We start from the raw sequence: 26,765 nt of genomic DNA on the forward strand, positions 1-26,765 counted from the left end.
AAAGAACAAACAGCTCCTCTTCATTAAAGACAGACAGTAAGACAGACAGCTTGCGTTTGATTTAAATGTTTTGTCAACAAAATAATAAGAGGGTTCAGTATGAGAGACAGATATTTTGAGAATGAAAGTTGGAGCTGAGAGCTGGAACAGAGAAGTTGAGTTCATCAGAAAGGGAGAGTTGGAGAGAGAGAGAGAGAGAGAAAGAGAGAGAGAGAAGGCGGGTATGTCATGCACAGCAAGGAGCCTTTTCTTCTCCTGTTGTCAATTAAAGCAGGCAGCTCTGCACCTGCATGTGGATGCCAGGCTGCCGCTTCTAGCCAGCATTCACCTTGGCACTGGGCTCGCTGTCCAACCAGCTCTTAATGAGGGGCTTTGTGTGGATAAAGGGGGCTGACGTGTATACTCAGGCGCCCATACATGGCAATTAGGGTGAACCAATCCTGGGGAGATCAAGGTCTTGCGCGTCTCTCCCTCTTTCTCTCTCTCTCATTTTTAGATTCCTTACTCTTTATGAGTTGCTTAAGTAAGACTGATAGACGGACATATAGATATGGGATTGCAAGATTTTCAAAGGCGTGGGTTTGGAAATGACTAACTCCTCACAGAATGAATCATAGCTGAAGTTGTCCTCACAGGAAATGTTAAAGCAAAATTCACTAACGTGGAAGTTACACATTCCCTGTTATAATGAAGCGGCATATAAGGTTTTCTGTGAGGCCCACTTTGTCTTGACAGTCATGGGAGTCATCTCAATTTTATTGGGATACATTTTACAGTTTGCACTTGTCTGCACAACACAAACATTGTATCAGTTGATCAAAGACATTGCCAATAACTTTTGAGCCGGTTCCAAGATATAAACTCTAGAAACCTTTATTATGTGGTTTAAAGATTTAGGAGAGAAGTGTTGGGGCAAACTGGGACACATTATTATAGGACATTATTATGTTTAAAACAGGGACACAGTATTCCTCTCTTGTTACCTGTGTTCTCTGCTGTTTTTTCCCCCTCTATTTATGTTCCATCAGTCCTCTGTTCATTTCCCTGTCTGTGTGGGTATGCGTGTCTGAGCGCGGCGTTCCGCTCCTGCAATCAAGACCCAGCAGTACATCTACCCTGGCTCTTCGCTCCAGTCTTCGCCAGATTGTCAGTTTGCCTATGTGGTACCTGAGCTACGGCCATAGCACTAATGCAAGTAATTCCTCGAGTTTAGCAATCTTTTGTCTAACCTTGTGTGTCTCTCTGTGTTCAGGTTCTGCACTCATCTGTGATCTTCATCTGCCAGCATTGCTCTGCATCAAGCCATCTTAATGCTGCTGCTAGCTCTATCTGTTTTGCTTGGCTTTTGTCTGCCATTCTGCTACGCTCACCACTTCTTCCATTGGACTACACCTCAAGTTGTAACTGTGTTTTGAACTGTCATTGGCTTTGTATGAGTAGTGCTTTTGGGTTCGGAACTCTCTGTATTAATAAGACACATATAGTGAGATTTCATAGATTATGACACTGAAATTAAAAGTCAAGGGTGTCTTTTTACTTCAAATGGTATGCAACTCACAAAAAAACTTTTTATATTAACTTAAGAAATATGGGCATTACCTGCATTATGTGAATGTAACTCATGAGAACACAGGTAACAGAGACTGATATGTGGAATGTTTCAGAGAAACCAAATGCTGAAAGAGACAAATAAAAGGTGACATTCAAAAATGATAAGGATGACAAGTGCAATCACCTTGAGGTTTGTTTTTTAATCCTCCAGTCAGTAGATTGACTTCATGTAACTTATTTTAATAATGCTTCTTGTATTTTTATTTCTGTACCAATCAAAATTGGGTATTTATACTGCAGCAATACAAATAAAACAAAAACGATTTTGCCAGATACATAAGAAAGTAACAAGAAGAGAACAGCTCTGAAACACTCATGTGATGAGTGAAATATTTTGCTCTTCAACAGGTCTGCGGCCAGCGTAACTAGAAAAACAGACTTGAAGAGACAGTGGGAGTGCAGGAAAAAAAAGTGCCAGTATGAAGTTAAATATTAATTTTACAAAGAACTGATTGCTCATTAATCACGGCTAAGTTGGGCAGAAAGATTATGAAAATTTTGAAAGGTATACTCTTCTTCTTCTACTGAAACCCAAACCTCTTTACAGGATCATTCCAGCATGGCAGAAATGTTATCCTAATTTTTTGCATTTTGTATGCTTGAAAGCAATCACATTTAATATTATCTTGGATGCCATTTTTACATGCATACATCATGATTTTTAAATCAGTTTTTCCAAAACTGCCAGGCTACAAAATGACTCCCAACATGTCTTATTCCATCAGTGAAGGTGATCCATCACTGTGATTGAGAAGATACAAAATTATTTTGCCAACTTGCATTTGAACAGCACTGTGCACTGGTGCCCAGCCTGTGGTTATCATGTTTCTAACCAAGCATGTAATTGTGTGATTGCTGCCAAGCTGCAATGACACTGTGTTCTCTTTGCTCTTTAAGTTTCTTCTTCCATTTTTGTTTTTAGTAAATACAGACATGCTCAGTTGCTCTTATTTCACATGCTAAATCAATATTGAATATTAGCTGTATATTAGCATAAATTGCTTTAACAAACATTCCTACAATAGTGCATATTCACTAAGAACACTGTTTACAGATATGCAGTTCACATGCCATGACGCACATGCTCTAACCCTGTGTCAGTCACTCCAGTATTGTTGAGCCCCACCCTGTGTTCTGTTGTTGCCAGAGAAACAGACACTGTCACGCTGCATGCCAGGCTACGTGAAAACAGACATTTATATCATCCAACATGTTCAACAAGAATAACATGGATTTTTGGTGGAGTCTTACAAGAATAATTAGAGTGAATTTAACTGAGATTCATGCATGTCATGAGCCTACTATATTGATGCAACTCCTTGTCCTGTCCTCCAACATTTCCTGAATGGTAAGGATGTGTTGGCCTACAACGAAAGGCAAGGTGATGTCTGGCCCAGTTCGCTATGGAAGGCTGCATAGAATCTGTGGATAGAGGCCAAACATGACCTTCGCTATGTGAAAGGTCCCCACGTCCCTGACATTCAAAACGTCAACGCTGATGTCACTGCAATTTGTGACTACCACCAGGAGAGTTACATATGGACCTCGGCATCATGAGCCAGATCTACACAGTCTGGGTGAGTGGAAGTGGATTTGTTTGCCTCGATTCAGAATAATCACTGGCTCATGTAGCTTTTCCTCAATCGCTTTAACTATCCACCCCTGTGGATGGATACATGGTGGACATGCTGTAAGGATAAATGAAGCTGTTTCTCCTCAGTTTGTCCACAGCACAATTAGTCATTTTGTAAGGTACTGGAGAACAGATGCAGAGGAAGGAAGATGCAGTGTGTGGGACCATTGAACAGCATTCCACATTTTATATAGTTAAATATTTACAGCATTACTAGACTCACTAGACTTATACTGATGGCTACTCAAGCTTAACATTCACATTTAAAAGAGGAAACAATATCAAAATATTTAGATGGATTAAGATTAATGAGACTGTCACTTGCTGAGAAGAGAACATCAGGATTTTTATGATTGTCAGTAATAGCTTTACAAGTGTAGAAATAAGACCTCCCAGCAATTTTTACTTCTTAATAGAAAGTTCCATTGTGCATACTCAAGATCTCATAATACATTTGTTTTCTCTAATTTGCACTCAAATTTCTTCAGGCTCCCTTAAAGTATTCCTCTAGTGTTGATGAAAATAAGCCTCATTTCCCAGACAAGAATTCCTCCCTGTGAAATTCACTGTGGTTTTTATCTTTACCTTTAAAGAGAACAAATAAAGTTTGTTTGTTGTCCTGCATTCTTGTCCGAACTTACATAATGACCTAAACTAGGTTGTTGTTATGTTGGTCGTATAGAATTTAAATTGATTTCAAATTATTAGATCTGGTGGCATTTAAGCCCCCTTTAGGTATAAATGTGCACACAGGTTTATTCAAAAATATTTTATTGAATTACAAGATACTGGACAAGGACACTGTGTTCATAATCACTGAAAATCTATGAGCTAGATAGGATTCAAATAAGATTCCTGACTGAATGACATGGACGTTCAGTGCATTCATAGACAACAACAAAAGTGTGTGATTGATAGGATGACATAAAAAAACTCATAATTAAGGCAAAGGCTGCAACACTTGCGTGAAAGATCTATAGCAAAAGGAACGAATGAGTTGAATTACTGGGTACAGAAGTCCAACACTAAGTCCATCATTTGTCCTTCCTCCTCTACTTTCTAAGAGTGTCATTATCTCATCGGAGGTGCACAGAAGAAAACAATCTTAAATATGACAGGGCCAGGTCTTAGGATGAATAGGAAATGGTAATAGCGGCTGCGCGCACAAGCTGGCACACATTGAGTGGTGTGTGCGGTCTTTGTGCATGTACTTTGTCTTTTTCTCTATCTCACACCACCCACATGGACAGGTAGGCATAATGAATAGATAACTAAAGGTAATATTGCATTAGACATGGCCCTCATATGGACATTAAAATGTGATATTCCTAATAGAGAAAAAAGCATGGTCCAATGGTCGCATTTGGCTGAACACAACCTGTTTGACATGTAACAATCTGAGCGCATGCAACAGAATTGGAAAAGTAAAATGTTCTGCAGAGAAAACGTACTGGGTAAATTACCTCTTTTAGGGACACCTTACCATCATACAATGAGAGTCTTTTCCTAGAGAGAAGTAGGAGAAACAAAATAAATCAGCAAAAAACAACAAACAATTTAGCTCCCACCACCGCCTTCACCACTGTGGGGGCGTGAGGGTCGAGACTCCAACATGGATGCTGAAGCAGAGTACTACCATTGTAGCAGTGAGTGTGGCAGCGAATGCCTTTTCTGGCCCCAGGCTCAATGACACATGCATTGACCTAAATGCATACCAGTGGGTGGAGGAGCATCTATGTTCCATCTGATAAAGGTGCCCAAGGTTTTATGTTTGCATTAATTAAAGCTCTGCATTGACTAATGTTTGATCCAATGTGCCCCAACAAAATTAACCCAGTTGGGGCTCAGTCTGTCCGTGTGTTTATTTACAGTATGTTAGTCGAAGTGCACATATATATATATATATATATACACACACACACAAATACATACATACATATACATGCGTCCATATAATATACTAAAGTCAGAACTGAAATGGCTTGCAGTTTGGTTTTTGTAGGAAAAGAAAGCAGTATAAAGTTAAAGAAAAAAAACTTGGTACTGCTCATTGGTGTACTGTATATGTATGTACTATATATGCATATGTGTTTATGTGTCCATATAATATACTAAAGGCAGAAATCAAATGGGCATCACTGACTTAGATGGTGTCAGTGTTTGGCCTTCTTTTCAACACAGAGCAGGTTTTAGGCAGAATGTCTGGGCTACACAGAGTGACACTTTGGATCCATCAGGGCTTATAGCCCAGAATTCAATCAGGACTTAAAGAATGATGCTCTCTTTCAGCTTTGACGTAGCTTTATATTCATTCTCCACAGCCAGTGATAAAAGTGAAGTGAAGGATTCTCAAGCTATACGGCAACTGCACCTCCTTGGCCCAGGTAACCGTCACTTGCAGTCACTGCTGTATTTGCTTGTTTGTCTGTACATGCTTGTGTGTTGCAAGTGTGTACATGTATATGTTCCTGTGTGTTGCAAGTGTGTACATGTATATGTTCCTGTGTGTGTGTGTGTGTGTGTGTGTGTGTGTGTGTGTGTGTGTGAGAGAGAGAGATACAAACATTTATATATATCCTTAGAAATGCTGGTCCAACTTGATGAAAGCATCTGAATACATAGCCAGATAGAGAATCATCTGCTAGAGTGTTTGAATTTATCTAAATTCTTCTAATAGCCAAACTTTCTAGCATTTTAGCCAAATCAAGGCAGGCAGATTTTCAAGTATTGTCTTGTATAGTACTAGAAGATCTTGTACAGCTCATACACCACAGTAAATTTCAAAATGCTTCAAGAATGAACCAAAAAGGTTCATAGTGAAGCCAACATGTAGTGCCTGCTATAATGTAGACCTGCTATAAGACAGAGAAATGTACAGTTACCCTGAAAACCTAAATGAGCCATACACAGTAAGATGTACTTACTATATCCTGCATATACATTCTGCACATGCTATTTTTAGCACATACTGTGTCAGCTTTTTACCAATAGTTATTAAACTGCTGCCAAGGTCTGAAGAGCATCTTTAAATCACTGCACTGCAACATGGAAATATAAAATGTGGTTCATATTTGGAGACTCTTGGGACATCAAAAAAAGATGGTGACACCTGCCACTGAAACGAAATATAGTTGCCCATGAAAACTAAATTCCGAATAATAGGTGATAAGGTCCTAGCCTATCAAAGATGGACTAAGGTTAAAACCTCAATCTGTCCACATTAAGTAAGTTGTGATGTCTGAAGGTTCTCAATCATCCAGATCATAGTTATCTAACGAAGGTTGAGGTCAAGGGCAACTGGACTGCCCTTGACCTCAACCTTTCGTTGGATAACAAATGGAAATGTTAAGACAGCATTGACAGCCAGAAAAGTATTTCAAAATTCAATAGCAAACATCACTTCCTTTCTTAATACACAATCACTATGACTTACATTGTGTTTTATGTATTTCATATTATTATTATCTCAAAGTTGTGAGCATCACAAACAAAGTTCCATTTACTTCCATTGTATTAGGTCAGCAGCATAATTCTCAAATAAACCCAAAACTATCTTTATGGCTCAATTCCACTCAGAGGAGAAATATATTTTGGGGGGATTTGGGTGAACTAACCCTTAATGGAAGAACTGAAGCTAAAAGATTTATTTTGCAGTCTCTCGAATGTGTGAGAAAGGGAACAGCATGCATATGTTAATCAGAGGGTGATGCAGTCAGGTGCAATTCCTGCTCAGGTGCTACATGATCATATCCATGCACATATTTTTAGCATTCGAGTGTTTGTAGAGAGGGGCAAGTGCAGTTTTTGGTGCTGGCTGGTAAAATGGATTTATAGGCAGATCAGAAACAACAAGCAGACTGAAGAGTTATTAGTGCACTTCCCCTGTTTTGTCTGTTTGTATCTCAAAACACTTTTCTCTCTAACAGTTTTATTTTTTCTTTATTTCTCTCTTAACTCCTACGCCTACACTCTTTACCTTTCTCTCTACGTTATAGGCCTTCCTTTGCCAAGGTTGGCGCAGTAACGCTTAACATATTTCTTCTGTTTTGACCATCTGTCTCACTTATACAAACAGTTCTGCTCCTCTTTCCTCTCTATGCTTTTTGACTGATCTCTCTCTCTCTCTCTCTCTGATGAATACTATTGGATTTTTCTTTTACTCATCTCCATCTGCCAAAATGCCTGCAATCCTTATATAATTTAGACTGTCTATCCGTTTTTTAAAGGCTTGTTTTTTGTTTTTTTTTTACAAATAGAATGCAATTTAGCCTACCCACTGTGAATATGACAGTGACGTACCGTGGCATTGGAGGTGCTGTACAAAAGAAAATATTCCTCAAGGTTACTCTTCCGAGTTGTTGAGCATATTGAGCCCAATGTGTCATTATTCTAAGTTCCTTTTATTTAACTAAATGGTAATTAGTCTGTAAGAATGTTTGTCTGTGGGAGGTGGATACATATAAATTTAGTTTTAAAATATAAACCAGTAGATGGTTATATCAAATATCATAGGAGAATGAGGTACAGTAAGTTGCTGTCAGCTACATCTGCTTATACTAATGCATCTAAATGAGGCTGCATTCTGTTCAGTGTGTTGACTGAGGCTGTTCACCTGGTCAGCTAGGCCCCATGGGAGACAATGACTCTTCCTCTATCAGACGGAGACTATGACAGATCTTGATTGTAATTGGCCTTGGAGGTGATAAGCAATGCTCATCACCCCATTGGCCTCCCACTGAGCTCCCATTCCCATTATCCCCTGCTGGTTCCGATTCATTAAACCTCCAGTGAGGTTGGTCAGAGTGGTGGAAGAGAGGATGAAGCATTAATTTTGCTTAAGAGAATCCCTGTTCCTTTGATGCCTCTTCTTAAATGGGCGTTAATTGGCAGAGAAATGTTAATGGTGTAAGAAATGTTTGATAAATAGCAATGAGCCTTTCATCTAATGACAAGACCTGCATGTTCTTCTCCTCTATTTCAGCTTTTTAAGGCAGATTATGGCACACTCTCCTGTAGAGAAATATAATTGGACATAAATGCATCCACTATTACCATTAAGTTGTCATTGGGGTCAATTTTGCATAAGGACATAAGAGTGACGTCTATGTGTTTGGAAAAGGAGGTGAACTTCACAGATCTCTCTGAAGCACTCACGAGTTTTCCCTCAGGCCCTTGCTTTTGGAGTTCTGACCTCTGTCTTTCAATCAGGCAGCCAACAGACCATTTCTCTGATATGATTTGCTTTTGGAGCTTTTGACATGTTTATGTGTCTATGTGTGTATTCGTGATCTTACCTCATCTCAGGCAGAATTCTCACCACCAAACCCAAGTGGGGATCTGAGCTGTTGATGGGGGCTTTGGTCCAAACGTATCTCCGATGATTTCAAACACTGATGCTCTTTGTTGTTCAAAATGCCTCTCCTCTCCTCTCCTCTCTTCATGTCTGCTGCTCTCCTCCAAGGCCTCAGAAAAACAGGGGGAATTTTACCTCTGAGTGCTTCTTTTACTTTGTTGATAGAAATGAAATGAGACCTGAATTTTATTGTCAGTGCTGCACTTCATGGTTGAAGATTCAGTCAATAAGAGTGTGAATGAAAGACACGTTGTTTGGGAAGGTGTGAAAAAAGGGTTTTCATTGGAAATAGTAAGAGTGGTTTTAGGAATCAGTGCATGTTTGTGCTTGAAAGACCACACGTGTGGTTGTTGCATGTTTTAGACATTGTACAAAATTTTGTTTTACTTTAAAACCATCTCTGAAATCTACAATTTCTGCCAATCCAGGCAATAACTGATTTCCTCTCATTTCTTGCATCAAATTGTATTAACAAAAACAAACTTGCAAGTCTGCAGTGACATACAGAAATGAATGGAAACCACTGTCAAGAACAATGGCAAAACACTTAAAAATTCTACACCAGTAATGCATACATTTTCAGCTGGACATCAAAATAAAGTAGGCTACCAATATATGTTATTCGAATTTAGAGAGCTACAGTCCTTTAAAGGTGGGTTAAGTGATTCTGGGAAAAATCCCAATACCATGACAAATACCATGATACAAGAGCGAAGTACGACACTGCCAGTAATGTAACTAACATTGGCAAAGTAGTGGGTTAGCAAACTGTCGCTACAGTTGCTGTTGTTAAACTAACATGCAAAGAGGACGAGAGGTCCCATAGCCATCACACCAGCTCAAGACAGCAATACTCACAACTCTCCTGCTATACAGAATACATCACAAGAACAGCATATATTGGCAAACTAAGATTGTATTAGAATTGCTTACCCCACCCTTAAAGGGAAAGTACAAGTGTTTCCTCCAGTTACTTCTTTGCCATCCTTTCTGTCTCCTCCGCTGTGCAAAAAGAATGGCATCCAATGGTCTAAGGTATTAAATATGGATGCCCAGGGCAAATGTCAGAAAAACTTTAAATAATTGCAGTTTGCTGCAGATAAGTCTGAATCATCATTACCAGTTATGTGGTTAATTGTAGGCCTGGATAAACGTGAATACAGCTTGCAGTAAGCTGGTTTTGCACCTGTGATCACAGCCAGCCATTGCTCAACAACACCGAGGGCTAACACCTGGCGGTGTTGGCATCTGCCAAGAAAGAAAGCCGCACAAACAAATGCCTTTGCCACTTGTGTGCGCAGAAAGCGGTGGCAGAAAATACTGTGTCCAGGGATTTTCTAAATTACCCTCTTGCTGAGTTCAGTCACAGTAAGTACTTTGAAAAATCATAACCAGGTCCCTGAGCAGCCCTGGGGGTGGCAGAGGAAGCACTCTGTCTTGGTTTTCCTGATGTTAACTCTCCTATTATTAACTTTTGTGCAAGGTATCACATTTTTGGATAAGAGGGAGAAAGCCAAATCATGCTGAGAAACAATAGAAGCTATTACCATGGTGCATTATTTCCTTGCTGCCCTGTGGTGGCTTAGATGGGACTCACCATTCGCAAAAATATTACAAACATTTAGCACTCCTGTTTTCTCCCGGAAAGGCACTGTCATTTTCAAGACAGGAACATTTGCTCTGTCATGCTCTCTCATTCTATCCCTCAGCCTCTACCTTACTGATACTGTCATTTTGGAAAAAACATTTGGCCTGTCACTCTCTATCACCCCTCCCCCCTCTCTCTTTGCTCTTCCTCCTTCTGTCCTCCACTTCATTTCTCACCCTCTTCTTCTCCTTGTCCCCCATCTTCTCCTACACAGGCAGAACACTGACAAGATAACATGCAGCAGTTTCAGTCTTGGCTGTGTAAAGACTTAGGACAGCCATTTGTGTCTTTTTCTATTCATGGCATGCACCTCAAACAGCATGGGGAATTACATTCCACTGCCTCAACAAAAACAGAAAAAAAAACAATACAACCATGCTTGGAAGGGTGCTACACTAACACACAGTATCATGTTGAAAGCATTAAAATGCTGCAAAAATATAAATCCCTATAATGATGCAATGGGGATAAAAAATAGTGGAAGGTCAATAAACTTAGACACACTAAATCCCCAAAGAAATATTACAGTGATTTCTCCTCAGGCACCCTAAGCACCACTCCACTCCAAACTCTGGCAACACAAGCAGAGCACGTGTTCCTTAAATCATTTTAACAAAGGACTATATTCATTTCTCCTTTTTTGAGATGTGGAAAGCAATAAAATCCTCTCCTGGAAATCCTATGCTTAGCTGTTTTGTAGCGGGGAGTGTGTTTTTGCGCTTGGCCGCATGGTGGCAACCTGTGCTGCGCTCACAACACATCAGATTCTAATGTTTCCTCATAAAGAACCCAGGACTCGTCCTCATCCGATGCACACAGGCAGCCGGGCTCTCCTCCACGGCGGGCTCCGAGCATGACAGTGTGACTGCATTTAAGTTTTTCCCCCCGTTAGCCTCATTCTCTGCTCTCCGAGCTGCTGAACTTCTTCTCAGTGCTGCTGCCAAACTGAATGGCCGACCTTGACAGTGCGCTGTGGTGAGGATTCGAGTAAAAGTCTGTTCGCTTTTTGAAAAAAAAAAAACAACAAAACAAACTGTAACCACTCGGTTGCGGACAACGAGGGTGAAGTTTAAAGAAAGAGGCAGAAAAGAAGAAAACAGCATCTCAAGGAGGCAAGAAGTGACGATGAAAAAGTAGGCTATGAGGTGCAGCTTTTCTTCTTACAGGTGCAGCGAGAAATGGACTGTATTTGGATTTAACCTGGATTCATCTGAGTTGCATCCAGTAGGCTACTTAAAAGAAACCTACCAAGACTGCCTCGGCACTTATAGGAAAATATATTACCATCCTATGAGGTCTGTGGAACTAGAGCACTTTTGAACTGTAAAACAAATATAGACTCTCACTGACCGAATTTCTCCGGTCGCGTTAGGCTGCAGCAGCGGCTCTATTTTGCGCTCCCTTACCGGTGCGCTCTGCACGGCTCAAGTGGCCGCAGGTTCTCAGACAGAGAGACCCGACAGCAAGCGGAAAACAGCAGAACCACACCGGGATCACCACTCAGTAACATGTTTCCAGCTCACCGGGCACTTGTTGTCCAGTCTGCCCGGTTTGAGACCATGTTTGAGGACTCCTGGAGCAGATCGATGTGGCGCGCCACATGGATTTTATTTTTTTCCTTACTCATACACTCAACACAAGCTCAAGGTAAGAGGGACACCGGGGCACGGTGCAGATTAGTCATCACACAGGCTGATTAGTGTCTGTAGCTCCCCTGCTATGCTGGATGTTCATGTGGCAGCGTTTCCTTTCTGGTGGTATCGGATCTTAATGTGTTAATTATTCATTGCCTTTTGCGCGTAGCCTATAATTTTCTCATTAGGCTACACATCGCACACACGCACAGACACACTTGTATATTAATTGCAGGCGAGTGGCGCACTGTTATTTCCTTGATTAAACATTTCAGCGTGACTTTCTCACAAGTGTTCCTCATAGCCCTGAACGTCACCTAAACCTGAACTTTGTTAAGTTCGGATCCTGCTTGCGGTGTCTGTATCATAACTAATGACACTTTTAGGGGGAACTCCGGTTTGGATCAAGTTTATTGTGATCAAGACCCAGGACTTTCGTCAGCTGCTATAGCCTAATGTTTAGAAACCGTAAATGTTTTTTTCTAGTTTGAACATACCATATGCAATGAATATATCATTAGAAGCCCAGCTGTTTAACATGTTTAATGCTGATTAAATTGGTATTAAGTAATTCATTAATCACCCCTCTCCCTCAGAAATGAAATTCTGCTCGACAAACAGGCGCCGTAAATAAACAGATACTTGATATGCAGCGAATTATGCCAGCGCATGCACGTAGAGCATTAAATGAAGAAAATTAGTTAATTTTGTAAACTGAGATTTACGCAGCCTGCTTCCCTTGAGCACGAGAGAAACAGCCAAGTGTGGCATTTTGCAGGGACTGAAATCGGTGGCAGTGGGTTTTTTCATTAATATTAGCCTTTATATATGTTTTTGTCTTTTTCATGAGTATTGGCTTGATCTGGAGTAGTCTACGACTCATATTCTCAGCGCAGTAATCCCACAAGATCCATGCAATATATTCCTGTGGAGACTTGGAGTTTGTCTCCCAGAGTACTGTAACCTCCAGCTTTCTTTCTTTTATTTTTACCAAACTACTATCTCCCTGTAGTGTTTTGTGTGATATTTGTACAGTAGTTTCTTTCAGAATGATGTTCACTCACAAGTAATGCCAGTTGCTGATGGTAAATGGATGTCTGTTGAAGACATATTCCAAAGTGACAAAGCACAGAAGTTTCACTTTGATCCAAAAATTATTCCATACATTTAGACCAGAGTTGGGATTGTAGCACCATGTTATGGGTGAGGATTCTCCAGGGGGGGCCCTCAGCAAGGTAAAGCTCAATTGTTACCTCAATCAATGCTGAAGTAAGGCAATGGCATATAACTGAAGTATGATGATTTTGATCAAAGGTTGTCCTCTTTCCTTTATAGCGGAGGGTGTAAAGTGGAACTCCTGTCTTTGGCATTCACAGTACATGTGTACAAATCTTGCATTCACGTGTGAAGGTACCTACTTTGGATGACACTGACACTTGCATGGTGACAGGTAGTAAAAAGGTGGTCCTCGATTTCCTCTGCTGCACCCTCTCCGCTAGGGTAATTGGGATTCAGGGATTGCTGCACTATATGGAGGGAGTATTACCTCTCTAGATAGACTCTAAGCCCTCTGTGGCACTCACTCAATAATACAATGTAGAGAAGATGAAAAAAACAAACAAGGCAGATATCCATCATTCATGAGGGCATATCCTAGTGCCTGACATTTACAGGAGATTGATAAATTGTGTCCCAGGGATTAAGAATCCTGACATTGTTGCTTCCTCTCTCTCTATAACTGTATATCTCCTGGCTGTCTGTATCTGTTTCTGGATGTTTGTTCCCAGTCCACTCTATTTCCCTCGTAATGCGTATTTAACTAAGCAAGTTAAACAAGAACACATTATTTATAGCAGTGGGAGAAGGTCTTGCCTGTTTTTTTTTTGTTTTGTTTTTAAGTGCATGGGTGCATAAAGCAATATGCATACATGTGACTGTGTATGTGTAGAATTTGGGGATGAAGACTGCCAGTCACACTCAATCTCTTTCTGCTCAGTCCATCCAGCAGTGGCCCTCAGATTTCATTACGTAGTCGCTCCTGGGTCAGAAAATGTAGGATTTAATTGGACTCTCTTCAGACCGCCCGTTCGGAGCGTGGCTCGTTGAAAGTGACCCCAGTGTGGGCTGTTCTCTTTCCATGTGATGATTAAAGTACATGATGAGGCAAGTAGCATGCCTCTGGATGGACATGTCAGCCATTGCTTCCCATATTTTAATGACCAGTCTACTGAAACGGCTTTTTAACGACGGCAGAGTGGCCTTCATCAGACCAAAGTGCTATGACGTCTTGCTGTAAGGCTTACTGAGCAGAGAGAGATAATTTTAAGTCCTTGTACATATTGTCATTCATCATCATTGTGCACAGCAAGAACAAGAAAACAGTTTCCATTTTAATAAATACACATCAAAATGTACACTTGGTCTGTCAGTAGTTTTGATGTTCTTATCTAAAATGGTAAAGCATTCTGCAATTCAAACGAAAGCCCTGTAACACTTAAACACCCTATTTTTGGTAGCTGACACATAAGCACACTCTTGGTTCTTCCTTAAATCATGTAAAAAAAAAAAATAAAAAAAACAGGCCATCCTCCCTAGTCACCCTGGATAGTTTGTTTAAAGTGACAGTTATAGGAGCTGTCTGGTCTGTCCCACTGTTCACTTCCATTCATTTACTGAGGTCATGCCGAGACAATGCTGGGCTCGCCTGCTGGTTTTGTCATTTCTAACACGTCTATTTTGGAATTCAGAGCAGCGGGGGAGGACTCTATTGGAATGTCATGTTTGGCATACATACTTCTGCATCACTCAAGGTCTGCAGATTAGCCTGACTGGCTACAGCTCAACTTTAGCTTAAGAGGGAGTTGAGGACTTTATTTTGTCAGAGGCGTGGCACTCAGATTAACATCCATAAGTATGGTTATGACAGAGTGTGGGGGAACTGCCTGGACACTGCTGGCATAGGAATCAGCTATTTCATACTGTTGTCTGGCGAGGATGCACAACATGTTTAGAATGACAGTCTGTTTTTAGCTTCCTGTATTGGACATGGACCTTGACACAGTAATAGAAGTCAAGGATGTCATCTCCATTTTAAATCGGTTATTGTGTAATTATCTGTTATATCTGTTGACTGCTTCAGAAGGAAGTAGAATTGGATGTAGGCAACAAAATAGGGCGCATAATCATCGTTGTGCAGGGGGACTTTTCAGTGAACTAGTCAATGGTATATGTGTGCGTGTGTGTTTGTGTATACTTGAGACCTTGAGAAGTCGTCAGATCTCCAATCCCATGGAGGTATAACAGCAGACGTCTGAAGCACTGTATTTAGATGAAAGGGCACTTAAAATCAAGAAAATCGATCAAATCCACCATTGATCTTTGATATGAGTCACCCTTTTACTAGGCAGCAGGCACAAGTGTTCTTTTTAGGATTATTTGAAACTGACATGATGGATTTGGCCAAAGCTTAAGTAAAGTAAACCATAGAACAAGAACTGATTGAAACTGTAGTGTGATACATGGAGACAGTGGGGTTGAGAGAATGTCCCCAGACTACAAATGCCCTGATTTGTCACACATCTTAATTGACAGAGTGGAGATCTCTGTTTCCTTGTAGCAGCTGTGCCCTGTGAAATAATTAGGAAAAAAAGGGGGAAAAGTGAGGCTGTCCTAGATCCCTGCAGCCAGCACTTTGGCAAAAGGTCACAACATATCGTTTCTAGTATTCAGGGCTGGCAAGAAAACTCATGGTCAAAGTCCAGTGATAGATTTCTCAAAGGGATGTCTGGAGTTTTACTGTGCTACGTTCAATAAAACAAAACTTCCCACCCAAGGTCTCTGGTAGTGGCAAGTCCAAGAGGGAGGCGTGATGGAAAGACCTTTTGTTTTTCCTCTCTGGAAATCCAAGCAGTTAGTTTCTAAGTGGCACTCAGGTAGTGTTCTTAATTTCCTACACAGGCTTTTAATTTTCATAGCATAAAATAAGACTTGCATATTAAAACACTTTAAAACACACACAAGAAGAAACCCACAATACACAATTGTTCACTGGTAAAAAACAAACAAAAACAAAGCATAAAAAAGTAAACCGAGTGCTTTAATCAGTTTGGCTCTTGCTTGAGTCAGCAGTAAACTGTATTTGCAAATTAAAAATAAAACATTGTTACTTAAATGAGAACATGTATTAAACCAATAACCAGAAAGTATAAGAACTGTCACTTTACAAGGGCATCATTATGTGACTGAGATGACAAAGAGGAGGAGGAGAAGAATGGTGACACAGTGATCTCCAGTGACATTATTATTTTGATACACAAATATATGCTCTTTAACCGTAGTGGTACTATAGCTTCTCTATTTAGCACTGTTATGTAGGCTGTGGCCAAAGTGAATGCTTTGAATTAATTTAAAAACCCAGTCGGTGAACTTCTTACCCTTTTGATGGCTATAAACACAGCTCAGCACTTTTCACACTCCCTCTCAGACCTGCCTCGTACAATGCAGTAATAGGAATGTATTCTCCAAATTGTGAATACTATAGATATGGTTTATTGTTATCCTGACATCTGTCTTGAAATACCATCTGAAAAACACCAGGAATTAACTAAAAGTGTGCACGGATACCAGCATCATTTTTATTTGTATAAAAGAATCCTCTGTTCATTATTAATATGACTATATGTGACAAGAAAGTGTCATCATTGCATCTTTAGAGCTTCAACAACTTCTGTCGGGGCCGCTGTGTCCTCATTTTCACTGTGTGAAGATGCCTGCTTTTGTGCAACCACGTACATGTGTGAGGAGAGAAGGGAGGGAAGTATGGAGATGTGTGAATATGTGTCAAGCATCTTTGTCTCGAGCTTTATCGAGGTTTAATCCACACTGCATGATCCTGCCAAACTCAGTCTGATTTTCCTGCATTTAGTATGCTGCTTGACGTTATCCAAGTCATCTGATTATATCTGATAATCCCCTATATTTAAGGTACCAAAAAGGCACCTTGTGAGAATGCCTGTATAAATTCTGCTGTAATCAAACTGGTTTGCACTCATCCCAAATGTAAACAGACTAACTACCTTTTGATGACATCTTAAATGCTTTCAGTCTAGCTTTAACTTCTTTACTTCTAACTAGGCCAGGGCGATATGGCCAAAAAGTCATATTCCGGTACTGTTTGGCAATTATACTTCATTCTACATCTTAAGTATCACTCACTTATTGAATTCGCCTCCTTCAGTTCTCTTCCCACTCACAGACCGAACGTCTCTGCTGCAAACACGTCAGCGTTCCCCACTTCTTATGCCGTTTTCCCTTTACCAGTACCAACTCAACTCGCCTTGACTCAACTCGGTTTGGCAGTCCACTGTTTTCCATTGCAGATGGTACCCAGAGATAGTAGGCCTACCCCTCAATCTAGCTGGTCGTCATAGTAACGCCACACACAACTTCCGCAACGTAGTATTCAATGCGACACACACACCAGGGACGCACACACAGCTGTCTCTTTATTAAAGTTAAAACGTTTCAACATTACTCAGAATGTAAATACAGATAAGACGGAGGTGGTACGAAAAAAGTACAACTTTTATACAATGGAAAACCAAAAAAAGGTGAGGGGAGTTGAGCTGGTACCCTGCAGTGGAAAAGGGGCTTTACCGTCTCTCTCTCAATGTATGTCTGCTTCGGTGACTTTCTCCATCAGTAGTACGCTAGGCTGTATAAAGTCACAGAAAAAAAAACAGAACTTGTCTTCTGTAGGCGTGTTGATGACGTAGCCTATCAAAACAAAACCAACGTGGTAGCTAACGAATAACATCTGACTGGTGTGTTCACTGTCACTTTACCTGGTCCGCTCTTATAAAATATCCACAGTGTAGTGACTTGTAACGTAATCACTGTTTCTCTGATAAATGCTACAGTGTGTCGCCTAACATGGGCAGCCTGCCGAAGTAAAGTGTATGTGTGGGAAACACTGACTGAACCGTGCTTTTCTTTTTACAAGCCAGGTCTTTAACAGTGTCGACCAGCTCTGTGTCTCCCTTCATGTTGTTGAGAGTTTATGAGCAAACGGCTGCATGCAGACACAGAGGGAGGGGCGGGGCTGCGCGGTGAGGGAGAGAGAGAGGAGCAAATGTTTGCAGGATTTTAAGGAAACCTATTAATTACCTCAACATCAAACTATATCGGTATAAAGGGTATTGTCTAATTTCATATCTCTTTTGAAATTATATCGGTATACATTATACACCGAGATACCGCCCAGCCCTACTTCTAACTTCGGTTATACCATTCTAGCTCTGTGACTCCAGACCCGCACAAACCAGAAAGAGAATAACATGCCTCTGTACGATGAACAACTTCATGTATTGATGCAGACAAACATAAAAGGCTTAAAGAACATTTCCTCTAACTCACTCAAAAGTTAGAATTTTAGGATCTGAATGATTTTTGGAAGGATTTTGGATTTTGTGGCTCTAAAATTCAAAACCTCCCACTCTGGCATAAATACTTGAATGCAGCAGACAAAGATAAAGTCAGCCTAACTTGGGCAAGATGACATAAAAATGTTGCCACCAGCAATGATTCGCTCCTCAGGGGGTGCTTCTAGGTGACAATGGTGCTGCATAATCAATGCCATTTCACTGCTATCTATTCAGTAACTACATTTGCCTCCAAAGGCCCTCATTGGCTTGCCAGCCACTTTTCATTTTTCTCTCTCATCTCATGGAGTACATTCTAAGAACTGTAATCCTAAAATTTCAGCAAGTCTTGCTCTTTGAAACACCAGTTATGTAACCCCAAAAATGACTATTGGATTGAAAAGAAAAAGATTTAGGATTGTAGTATTTCTCTTTTCAAAGCGCTGTGCAGCCCAGACAGTTTGACCAGAACAAAAACTGTTGGGCTGAGGCGAAGATGTAGCGGACTTATTCACAAATAGTCTTTTTTTAATCCCCTGCCATTTAGCCCGCTGTCTGGAACATGGCACAAAGGAGTCTGGTTAGTGTTTGCCAGGGATGTCCTATTTGTCTGTGCATGGTTATTAATTTAGGTTCATACTACTGGGCGGACTGGGAAAAAGAGGCTCCCATGCCAGCTGGAAATTTTCACCATACACTGAGATGGACATGGGTCAGTGTTAAATGACCTATTATATAAATAAAATTTAAACACCTGTCGGCAATATGTCCTAACTGAGCCGCTGTCTGAACTGAATTATACTTGGGTATTACTGATTTCTTTCCTGACATTCTGGCTTTAGCAGCTCCCTTGATCATTCTGCTATGCACTAGGGCAAGCTAAACTACTTGCTGAGGAATTATTGCTCTGACTGTGGCTTGTGTTTTTGAGTGCATATTTTCACATACAGTAGGTGTTACATTTATGGAGCTGGTTTGAAGAATGTATTTGTAAAGGCTAAGCATGTTTATGCAGGTCATAGTATTTACCCTTTGAAGAACAGTAAGAACACTGGTACTTACATATTATACTTAGCTTTTCAGTAAGAGCAATACAGCATTTTGCTTTTGAAGATGCTGCTGCTTTCAATCTATGTATGAGTCACAACAATAAAGCTTTGGCCTGAACAAGGTTTTGGGCTGAGAATGGATTGAAGGATTTTCAATAGGGCATTCCACCATGTTTTAATATTACTGTGATGGAAGCATATCCTGTGTTTCCATATCTGCTGAGCCAAGCCAACCCACGGTTCTGCACTCCCAAATTAGCACCTAGAGGCCCTCTGCACTTTTAACAACACACATCAGATTCAGCTGCACAGTGTAGTTGTGAGCATGATCTGCTCCTGCAAATGTCCTTCAAAGTGGGCTCCAAAATGACCTCTAAAAAATAATAAACCAGAGGTACGGCTGTGATTATGGACTTGAACTTTTCCCTTGCTCTTTAAGAAGGCCATTATGCATGCAGCAACGGGCAGGGGGGAGCCAGAGTCAAGGCTTGTTTACTAGCATTATCCCTCGTTTGGCTAGATGGAAATGAGCGTGGACTGTGGAGTGACACTAGCTTCAGGAAGCCCCCAGACCTGACTCACTCATGCGGATCCTTGTGTGTTTATAATAGAAATGCAATCAGACTGGCTGGGGGCATGGGAAACCACCTCTGAACTCTGTAATTGTTGTTCCCTGAGGGAGGTATTTTGTGGGAGTGTGTGAGTGTCTGCAGGTGAACTGTGAATTTGTATGCATATAAATGTGTGTGTTGGTGTGGGTCTGTACAGAAGTGGGCAGTCCAAGCCCATAGGCCTGTAAGCAGTCCTTTAGCTATCATCGCGTCCCTGACATCCTGCCACACACTGCGCTCCCCTGGGGCTATAATGATCTTCCTGCAGTGCAACAAAAAGATGGAGGAAAGAAACCCTGCAACTCTAGTTCATGGAGTTCACGAAGGGGCATTAAATTGAATATGCCCACAGCCATATATTTTGTGAATAAAAATGGATTCAGCCTAAACTGCGCCTCTTTCCTCCATAGTTTGGTAGCACTGGCATGATTCTCTCCTGAAGAAGTCGGATGACAAGCAAATCAATTTAATGGCTTGGATAGGGATGGTAGAGGGCCTGATCGATTCTGACAATCACGCCATCTTTAACAAACATCTCATCAAAGGCCCATTCCCTTTTTCAGCATCCCATTACCCATCTATCCAGCACTTGGATCTGCTGCCTATTTACCCATCCCATGCAGGAATAATGGGGCCTTCACCCCCAGTTGGATTAATCAGCCATAACCATATGCTACCGTGTGCAATTACGCTGCAATTTTGACCAAGGGAAACAGCTGTTGCCATTTGAAAGGGTGGAATAAGATTGTAATTGCCTTAACTTTGATTTGTGGGGTGCTTTGATTTGATGAGAGAACACAATTTTATGCTTTACATAATAATAACGCTGAATGAAGAGAACTATTAGAACATGAGACTTTTTCTGCTTCCAGCTTCCAGATACATTCAAAGGATAACCTTGCTGTTATGAGTTGTTACACTCACATTATGGAAGGAATGAGAATGTTTATTCATTTGGGTGTGAATGGGATTTCTATTTTCTGAGGCTATGTTTCAGATTAAATCGTGTAATGACATTTGAATATATTTATGCATGGCGGCACCTTAACATTTCGGTACAGGAGGCTCTCTCTCTAATCCCCCGAGTAAGGCAGTCGCATCAACTGTGATGTCTGCTGAAATCCTTTACACCTCAACATCCTATATCTTTTATCTGCCAGCCTTCTTGTTTACACAGTCTTTTTATCTATTGGCTGCATTTGATGACAAAACCTGTCCGAAGCATAGGGTCGTGATTGTTTACAGAAATCCTAGAATTATACTCTGTAAGATTCACTCTATAAGAGATCGTTTGTCCCAGACTGCAGTAATGTTGACGTGGAGAAACAGAAATGACATAAGTGATCTCAGATGAGGTATACTGACAAATGTTGGTCGAGGACAGGCAAATCACGTAAAAAAAAGTCATACCATCTGCACTAAGGTTTAGTGCAGTTCATTGGACTCTGTTAAGACATTGATACATGGATTTTCTTTAAATCCCAATGATCGTATTCACAAGATAAACTGCAGATAGATTGACGATTGAGAAGAGAAAGGACATGAGGCTTTTAGTTGATGTGGAAACACAACTTGAAATGAAATGCAGTATGACAGGTCAGACCATAATGGAAGAGACTGGGCATCAGAGTCCGATATGTTGGATACTTTGAGGAGAATTCTATGTGGATTTCTAAATTTTCCAGCCTCATTTTTTCACTTGTCAGTAAAGTAGACAGCACATGGGGCACTGTTTGAATATTTCATATGACTGGCAATTACTGGCTTTCTTTTCTGGAGCTTTTAAAGAAGGATATACTAAATGATACATCTCTTTCTCTGCAGTTGTTAGATAGTCTGTGTCTTTGTGTAATTAGCCAAAGTATGAACTTTGCTCTAATTGAGAGCTACAAATGGGAGAATATAATAATGAGATGTCTTTTTAGTGCATCAACTGTGTGAGACCATTTTTTTACTGCTCTTTTAACAATATAATAAATTACTGCTCCCTGGTGCTGCTTTGAAAGCTGTTCTCATTTAAATTTCAGAAACATGTTCTTATTTTCCTTTTTTTTGTCAAGCTGAAGGTCCAGTCTCGAGAGATTTAAGGCATGGTTCCTTCAATAGAACATGTCTCCAAAAAAAGAATATTCTCTGCTGGTATTTGCACATTGATCATGGACGCCTATGATATTGCTTTTGAAGAGTTCCTTTTGACTCCTGCCAAACACCATGTAAACACCAAGCACTGTTCAGATGATTTTATTGTTAGCAGATGTACTTCATAAATGTCTTCATATGTGAGGAGAGTGACACAAAGAGGGAGAGATGCAGAAAGTAAAAAAAAAAAAAAGAAAGTGATAGCAGCATTGCCAAAAACTGGAGGCTAGTCAAGGGCTTCATTAGAAACCTTTAGCCAGTTGCTCCTCCATCACCACATCCATCTCCCCTATTGGTTATCTCTTAGACACTTATGATCTAATACATAATATATCAATATTAATTCCCGAATTATCTACAACTCTAAGGGCCCAATTTACTAAAATCCCGAATAAAGAGAACTAAATTGCATGTACATTCTAAAATATTGCATGTGCAATTGTAGTACCTGTTATGGGTGATCAACTAAGAATTACTGCGTAGATGACAAAAGGAGCAAACACAATGGAGGTGGCAGTATTTAAATGAGGGTGTTTAATGGTTTTCGCCATGGAGAGTTGGGAAGAAAAGCAGCCACTGCATAAAAACCTTGATTTGTTTCATTCAGTGTATCCCGAGTATGTGGAAATCGTATGTACCTGCCCATCCTGCCTAAGACTGCACTAAGTACTTGGGACAGCATACTTGAAATAACTGCTTTGGGAAACCCCAGCAGAAATAGATACAGTATGCTGGAATGACCCAGACGTGAGGAAATGCCAGCAGATCGTGCTTCATCCAGCCAGAGGCAACGATCAACGACCGTCCGCAGCGTGCCCGGTCGCTCTGCGATCTCCTGTCCCTGTACGCCCCATTCCCTCTCCGATACCTAGAATAGGTTGTGTCGCTATTCCGACCGGCACGCTGTGAACAGTTGGTGATTGTTCCCTCTGGCTGGATGAAGTTTATGCATGATCCATGCACTGCAGCTGGAGGCTCTCCGCAGCCCCACAAAACTTTCTAAATTCTTCCATCTCATGGAGAAAAGAAGTCAGGTCGAAACGAAATTTATTACTGCATGCTTTATTGGCATGAATGTCAATACAACAGTATTGCCAGAGTTAAAGGAAAATACAAAAAACCCCTATTCAATTCTTATAGTTCATCGAATAAATAAAATAATTGTATTTCTATATATTGGATATAGAATAATATTACCTAATACTGTTAATTTCTCTACGTCTTTTTTCATTACGGCTGTCTCCTCGCAACGATAACAGCAGCCATCTCTGCGCAACACTTGGCGGCACTTTCCTTTCAAATGTATTAAATACAGATGCTGTTGCACTCACATAAAATTGCTTTTAGGCTTGTTAGATCACATTGCGTGTAGTAAATGTATTTGCACAATAAAATTGAAACGCTCCAAATTGCATATTCATTAAGCCAAAAGAAGTAAGTGAGTCATTCTGCATGCACACCATTAGTAGATCAGCTTACATGTTAACTTGCTGGTGATATCAAGTTTGCACACATTTTACTTATGCACGTTTAGTAAATCTGGAGGTGAAAGAACATTACCCATGTTGAGAGAAAGTTGTATGTTCTCAGCTCTTCTTTACACTTTACACTTGGGCAGTTTCCCAAATGTCGGTTTGTGATTAACATCTTGATTATGATTTGCTTGGATGCACTTCACACATGACCAAGTCACTTAACACTCTTGAAAGTCTACTTAATTAGAATGACCTGATGATAATGGGGGCTGCCAGAGTGAGATGGATGTTTGGATGCAGGGCTTTGACCCACAGCATAACTTGACCTTAACACAAGTACACTAATAGGTAGCCTTGCTAGCACCTTGCATTTGTGGATGCAACGCTTGCCCACACAGAAATGTACACCTTCACATTTTTGTTGCCGATGTGTATTAGTCACACAAAGATAATCACTCTCTCAGAACTGAGCAGAACAGGCAGGAAGTGCTCCATCCATCTTGATTTGTCAATAGTTACAATTTTAATTACACCTGAGTGCTGTCAGCCTGCCATGCTGGGCGGGGAGTATTGATTCGCTTCAGCTAATTGATTAATTGCTGTGTTCAAAGGGGCAGTTTTCCCTTCACCCCCATCTCTTATTTTGCCATACCCTTCATTTCTCTTTCTGTATATTGTGTTTACTGAATGAATAGGTAACTGTAGAGTACAGCGCAAGGAATGCAGTACATCACTTCAAGATTTATATGACAGTTAAAAGAAGGCAACAGATTTGGAGGAACATCGGTCAGAGACCCTTACTCAGAACTATAGCTTACATTTGTGTGGCTGTTTTTACAAATGGCTCAACTGTCTGGTGGAATGGGCTCCTACCTTTTTAATGCCATTTTAGAAGACAATATACACCAGTTACCAAAGAAGTGTAGACAGCCCGGTGGATTGGCCAGCACCATTACTGTCTCTAAATCTTCCTTCCTTCCTGGCAGAAGTCTTTAAACCTCTCCATAAAATGACAGAACTCTGGTGCTTCTCTGTATCGCAACAAGTCAGACAGCCTACCGCCCCAGCTTGAGTCTACATGAAATGGGCCCACTTAAAAGGATAATTTTACTATTGTCTGTCATTGAATCTTCAGAGAATTGGTGGGGTTATACAAATATAAAACCTCAAACCATAATTGTAGTGGTTTAATGTTGTTTAAAACGATACAAGAGTAATATTCAGTTTTGATGAACTCTTATTTTAGCGTTTTAGATGCTATTTATTTTTATGTGACAATGTTTGTAAAAGACTTTATGACATTGGTAAAATAAGCTAAAAAAACTGTTTGTTATGAAAGTTGTAAAAAGCTGAACACTTCAGTGACTGAATTGCTGGTGTTTATATGGTGATATTGCAAATTCCAGCTTGGTCTTTTAAATATTTATACTCAGTGTGTGGGCCATGTTTAAATGAAGGAGGTAATGAGTGTTTTGACAGTGTTTTTATTTTTCTTGTAGGGGGTGGGGGTAGTCATAGCAGACATGGTGACTAATGGAAAGACTAGGAAAGGAGCTAACAGACGGTCAACTAATCATAAGTCATCCTGAGTTTATTGTAGGACACATCAAGACACAAGATTACATGCAACGTCATAAACATATATTACAATCAAACTAAATGTAGCTGGATTTCTTTACCCTGCCCTGAGGAGGGATTCCTTTGTTAAAAGATGTGAGTAATGACCAAAACATAGTAGTTGAAAATCCTTACTTCGATTGATTGTATTTGCTTGGTGTACATGATTGGTTGAGCCTCTAGTAGTTACCGCTTTGGGTTGTTTTGAGCTGCATCCCAGCATGCATAGCTGAGAGAATCTCTGAAAGGTGTTGAACCCCAACAAGTGCTTTGATGCTGCATGATGTGGTTCTTAAATGTTAGTTCTGCAATGTTGCACTCATCATATATATCATCATATCGCACAGCCCTACATATCATAATCCTGTAGGTAAATTTTTCCGGCTCTAGACAACAGGTGGCCCTAGGCAAGATTTTCTTTGGGGGCCCTCGTCACTTTGGCTGGAGCTGAGAACCATGAAATAAAACTATACGTTATATATGTATAGTCTAACTAAATTAGGTCTGAAATGATAGATTCAATTTGATTTAATAAAATTGTTTAATCCATATAACTATACAGCACACTGTTTCACAGGGATATTTATTACATATAAGTATGGAATTATTTCAAGCTAAAGAAAACAACAGCTCTGTAATGTTACTGTCCGTCCACCGTAAAACGAAATTTGTCGCCTCGGCAACAGCAGAAGGCATCTGATTAGAAAGCGCCCGGTGTTCTTCCAGACCAGCGCTGTCAGCTAGTGTAGTGTGTGACCCCCTTTCACCGATCAGTCACGAAGTGTGAATGCCTTCACGACTTCAAGACTGCCGTCATATGACGGCAAGTTGTGTAGTGTCGGCCGACGCTGAAAGTGGTGTAGTCTGTATGGACTTGTAGAGCACTTGGGTGATGTTTGTGTTTGTAAAGCATCTGTGTGGTTGTTGGTCTGATGTTTGCTGTATGACACACTATGAATTTCCGAAAGGACTAATAAATATCTATCACCTATAAACGTGCATAGCTGATCCCGTTACCGGGGGGCGCCGCATCGATGAATCGTTTAAATAATCTATAGAGGCTTCAAATACTAAAATCATCGTTAGCTGCAGCCCCAAACTATATATTGTATATAACTGTATAAAACTATTATTTGTTTTGAGAGGACAACATGAAAACCATTTGATACATAATGTGGCAAGAAAATTCCTGAAATCTACAAGGTGGGCATAATCCTTGCATGACTTTACACACAAAACAATCTTCTTTCAATATATGTTCATTAAGAAGTATGCCCTAAACAGTCAATGAAAAATGAGGGTGATAAACTCTTGACAACAGGCATGTTGGCAAAATAACAATACAACCCAGCCAACACTCAACAAAAGTCACACAATTCAAAATACACTTTTGGTCATATATGGCATTAATTGTATATGCAGTATTGTATATGTCTCAAATACAACTGTAGGTCAATGTAGGTTTTTAAGAATTTAAAATTATATTTTTCAGTTCATTACATTTTGATTTGATGCAGAGAGTTGTCAGATATTTATTTAGCATACATGCATGAAGCCTGCTGCTTGTTGATGCCAG

The 26,765-nt window shown here is 40.3% G+C and overlaps 1 protein-coding gene across 4 annotated transcripts in view; it reads left to right on the forward strand.

Annotated features, from left to right (window-relative positions):
• Positions 1-9,797: 9,797 nt before the first annotated feature.
• The window catches only part of sdk2b (sidekick cell adhesion molecule 2b), a 272,687-nt gene continuing 255,719 nt past the window's right edge, over positions 9,798-26,765 (forward strand). For 3 of the 4 annotated variants that reach the window (XM_038735900.1, XM_038735899.1, XM_038735901.1), the window contains exon 1: positions 9,799-11,892. In XM_038735900.1, coding sequence (XP_038591828.1) covers positions 11,754-11,892 — 139 coding nt within the window. In that variant the 5' untranslated portion in view covers positions 9,799-11,753. Of the gene's footprint in view, positions 11,893-26,765 lie in introns of all 4 variants that reach the window. The other variant, XM_038735898.1, reaches the window with a different exon arrangement.

This window comes from Micropterus salmoides, unplaced genomic scaffold (assembly GCF_014851395.1).
Source record: "Micropterus salmoides isolate LMB-PRFRI ecotype aquatic unplaced genomic scaffold, ASM1485139v1 Ms_hic_scaffold_21, whole genome shotgun sequence".
Lineage (NCBI taxonomy): Eukaryota > Metazoa > Chordata > Actinopteri > Centrarchiformes > Centrarchidae > Micropterus > Micropterus salmoides.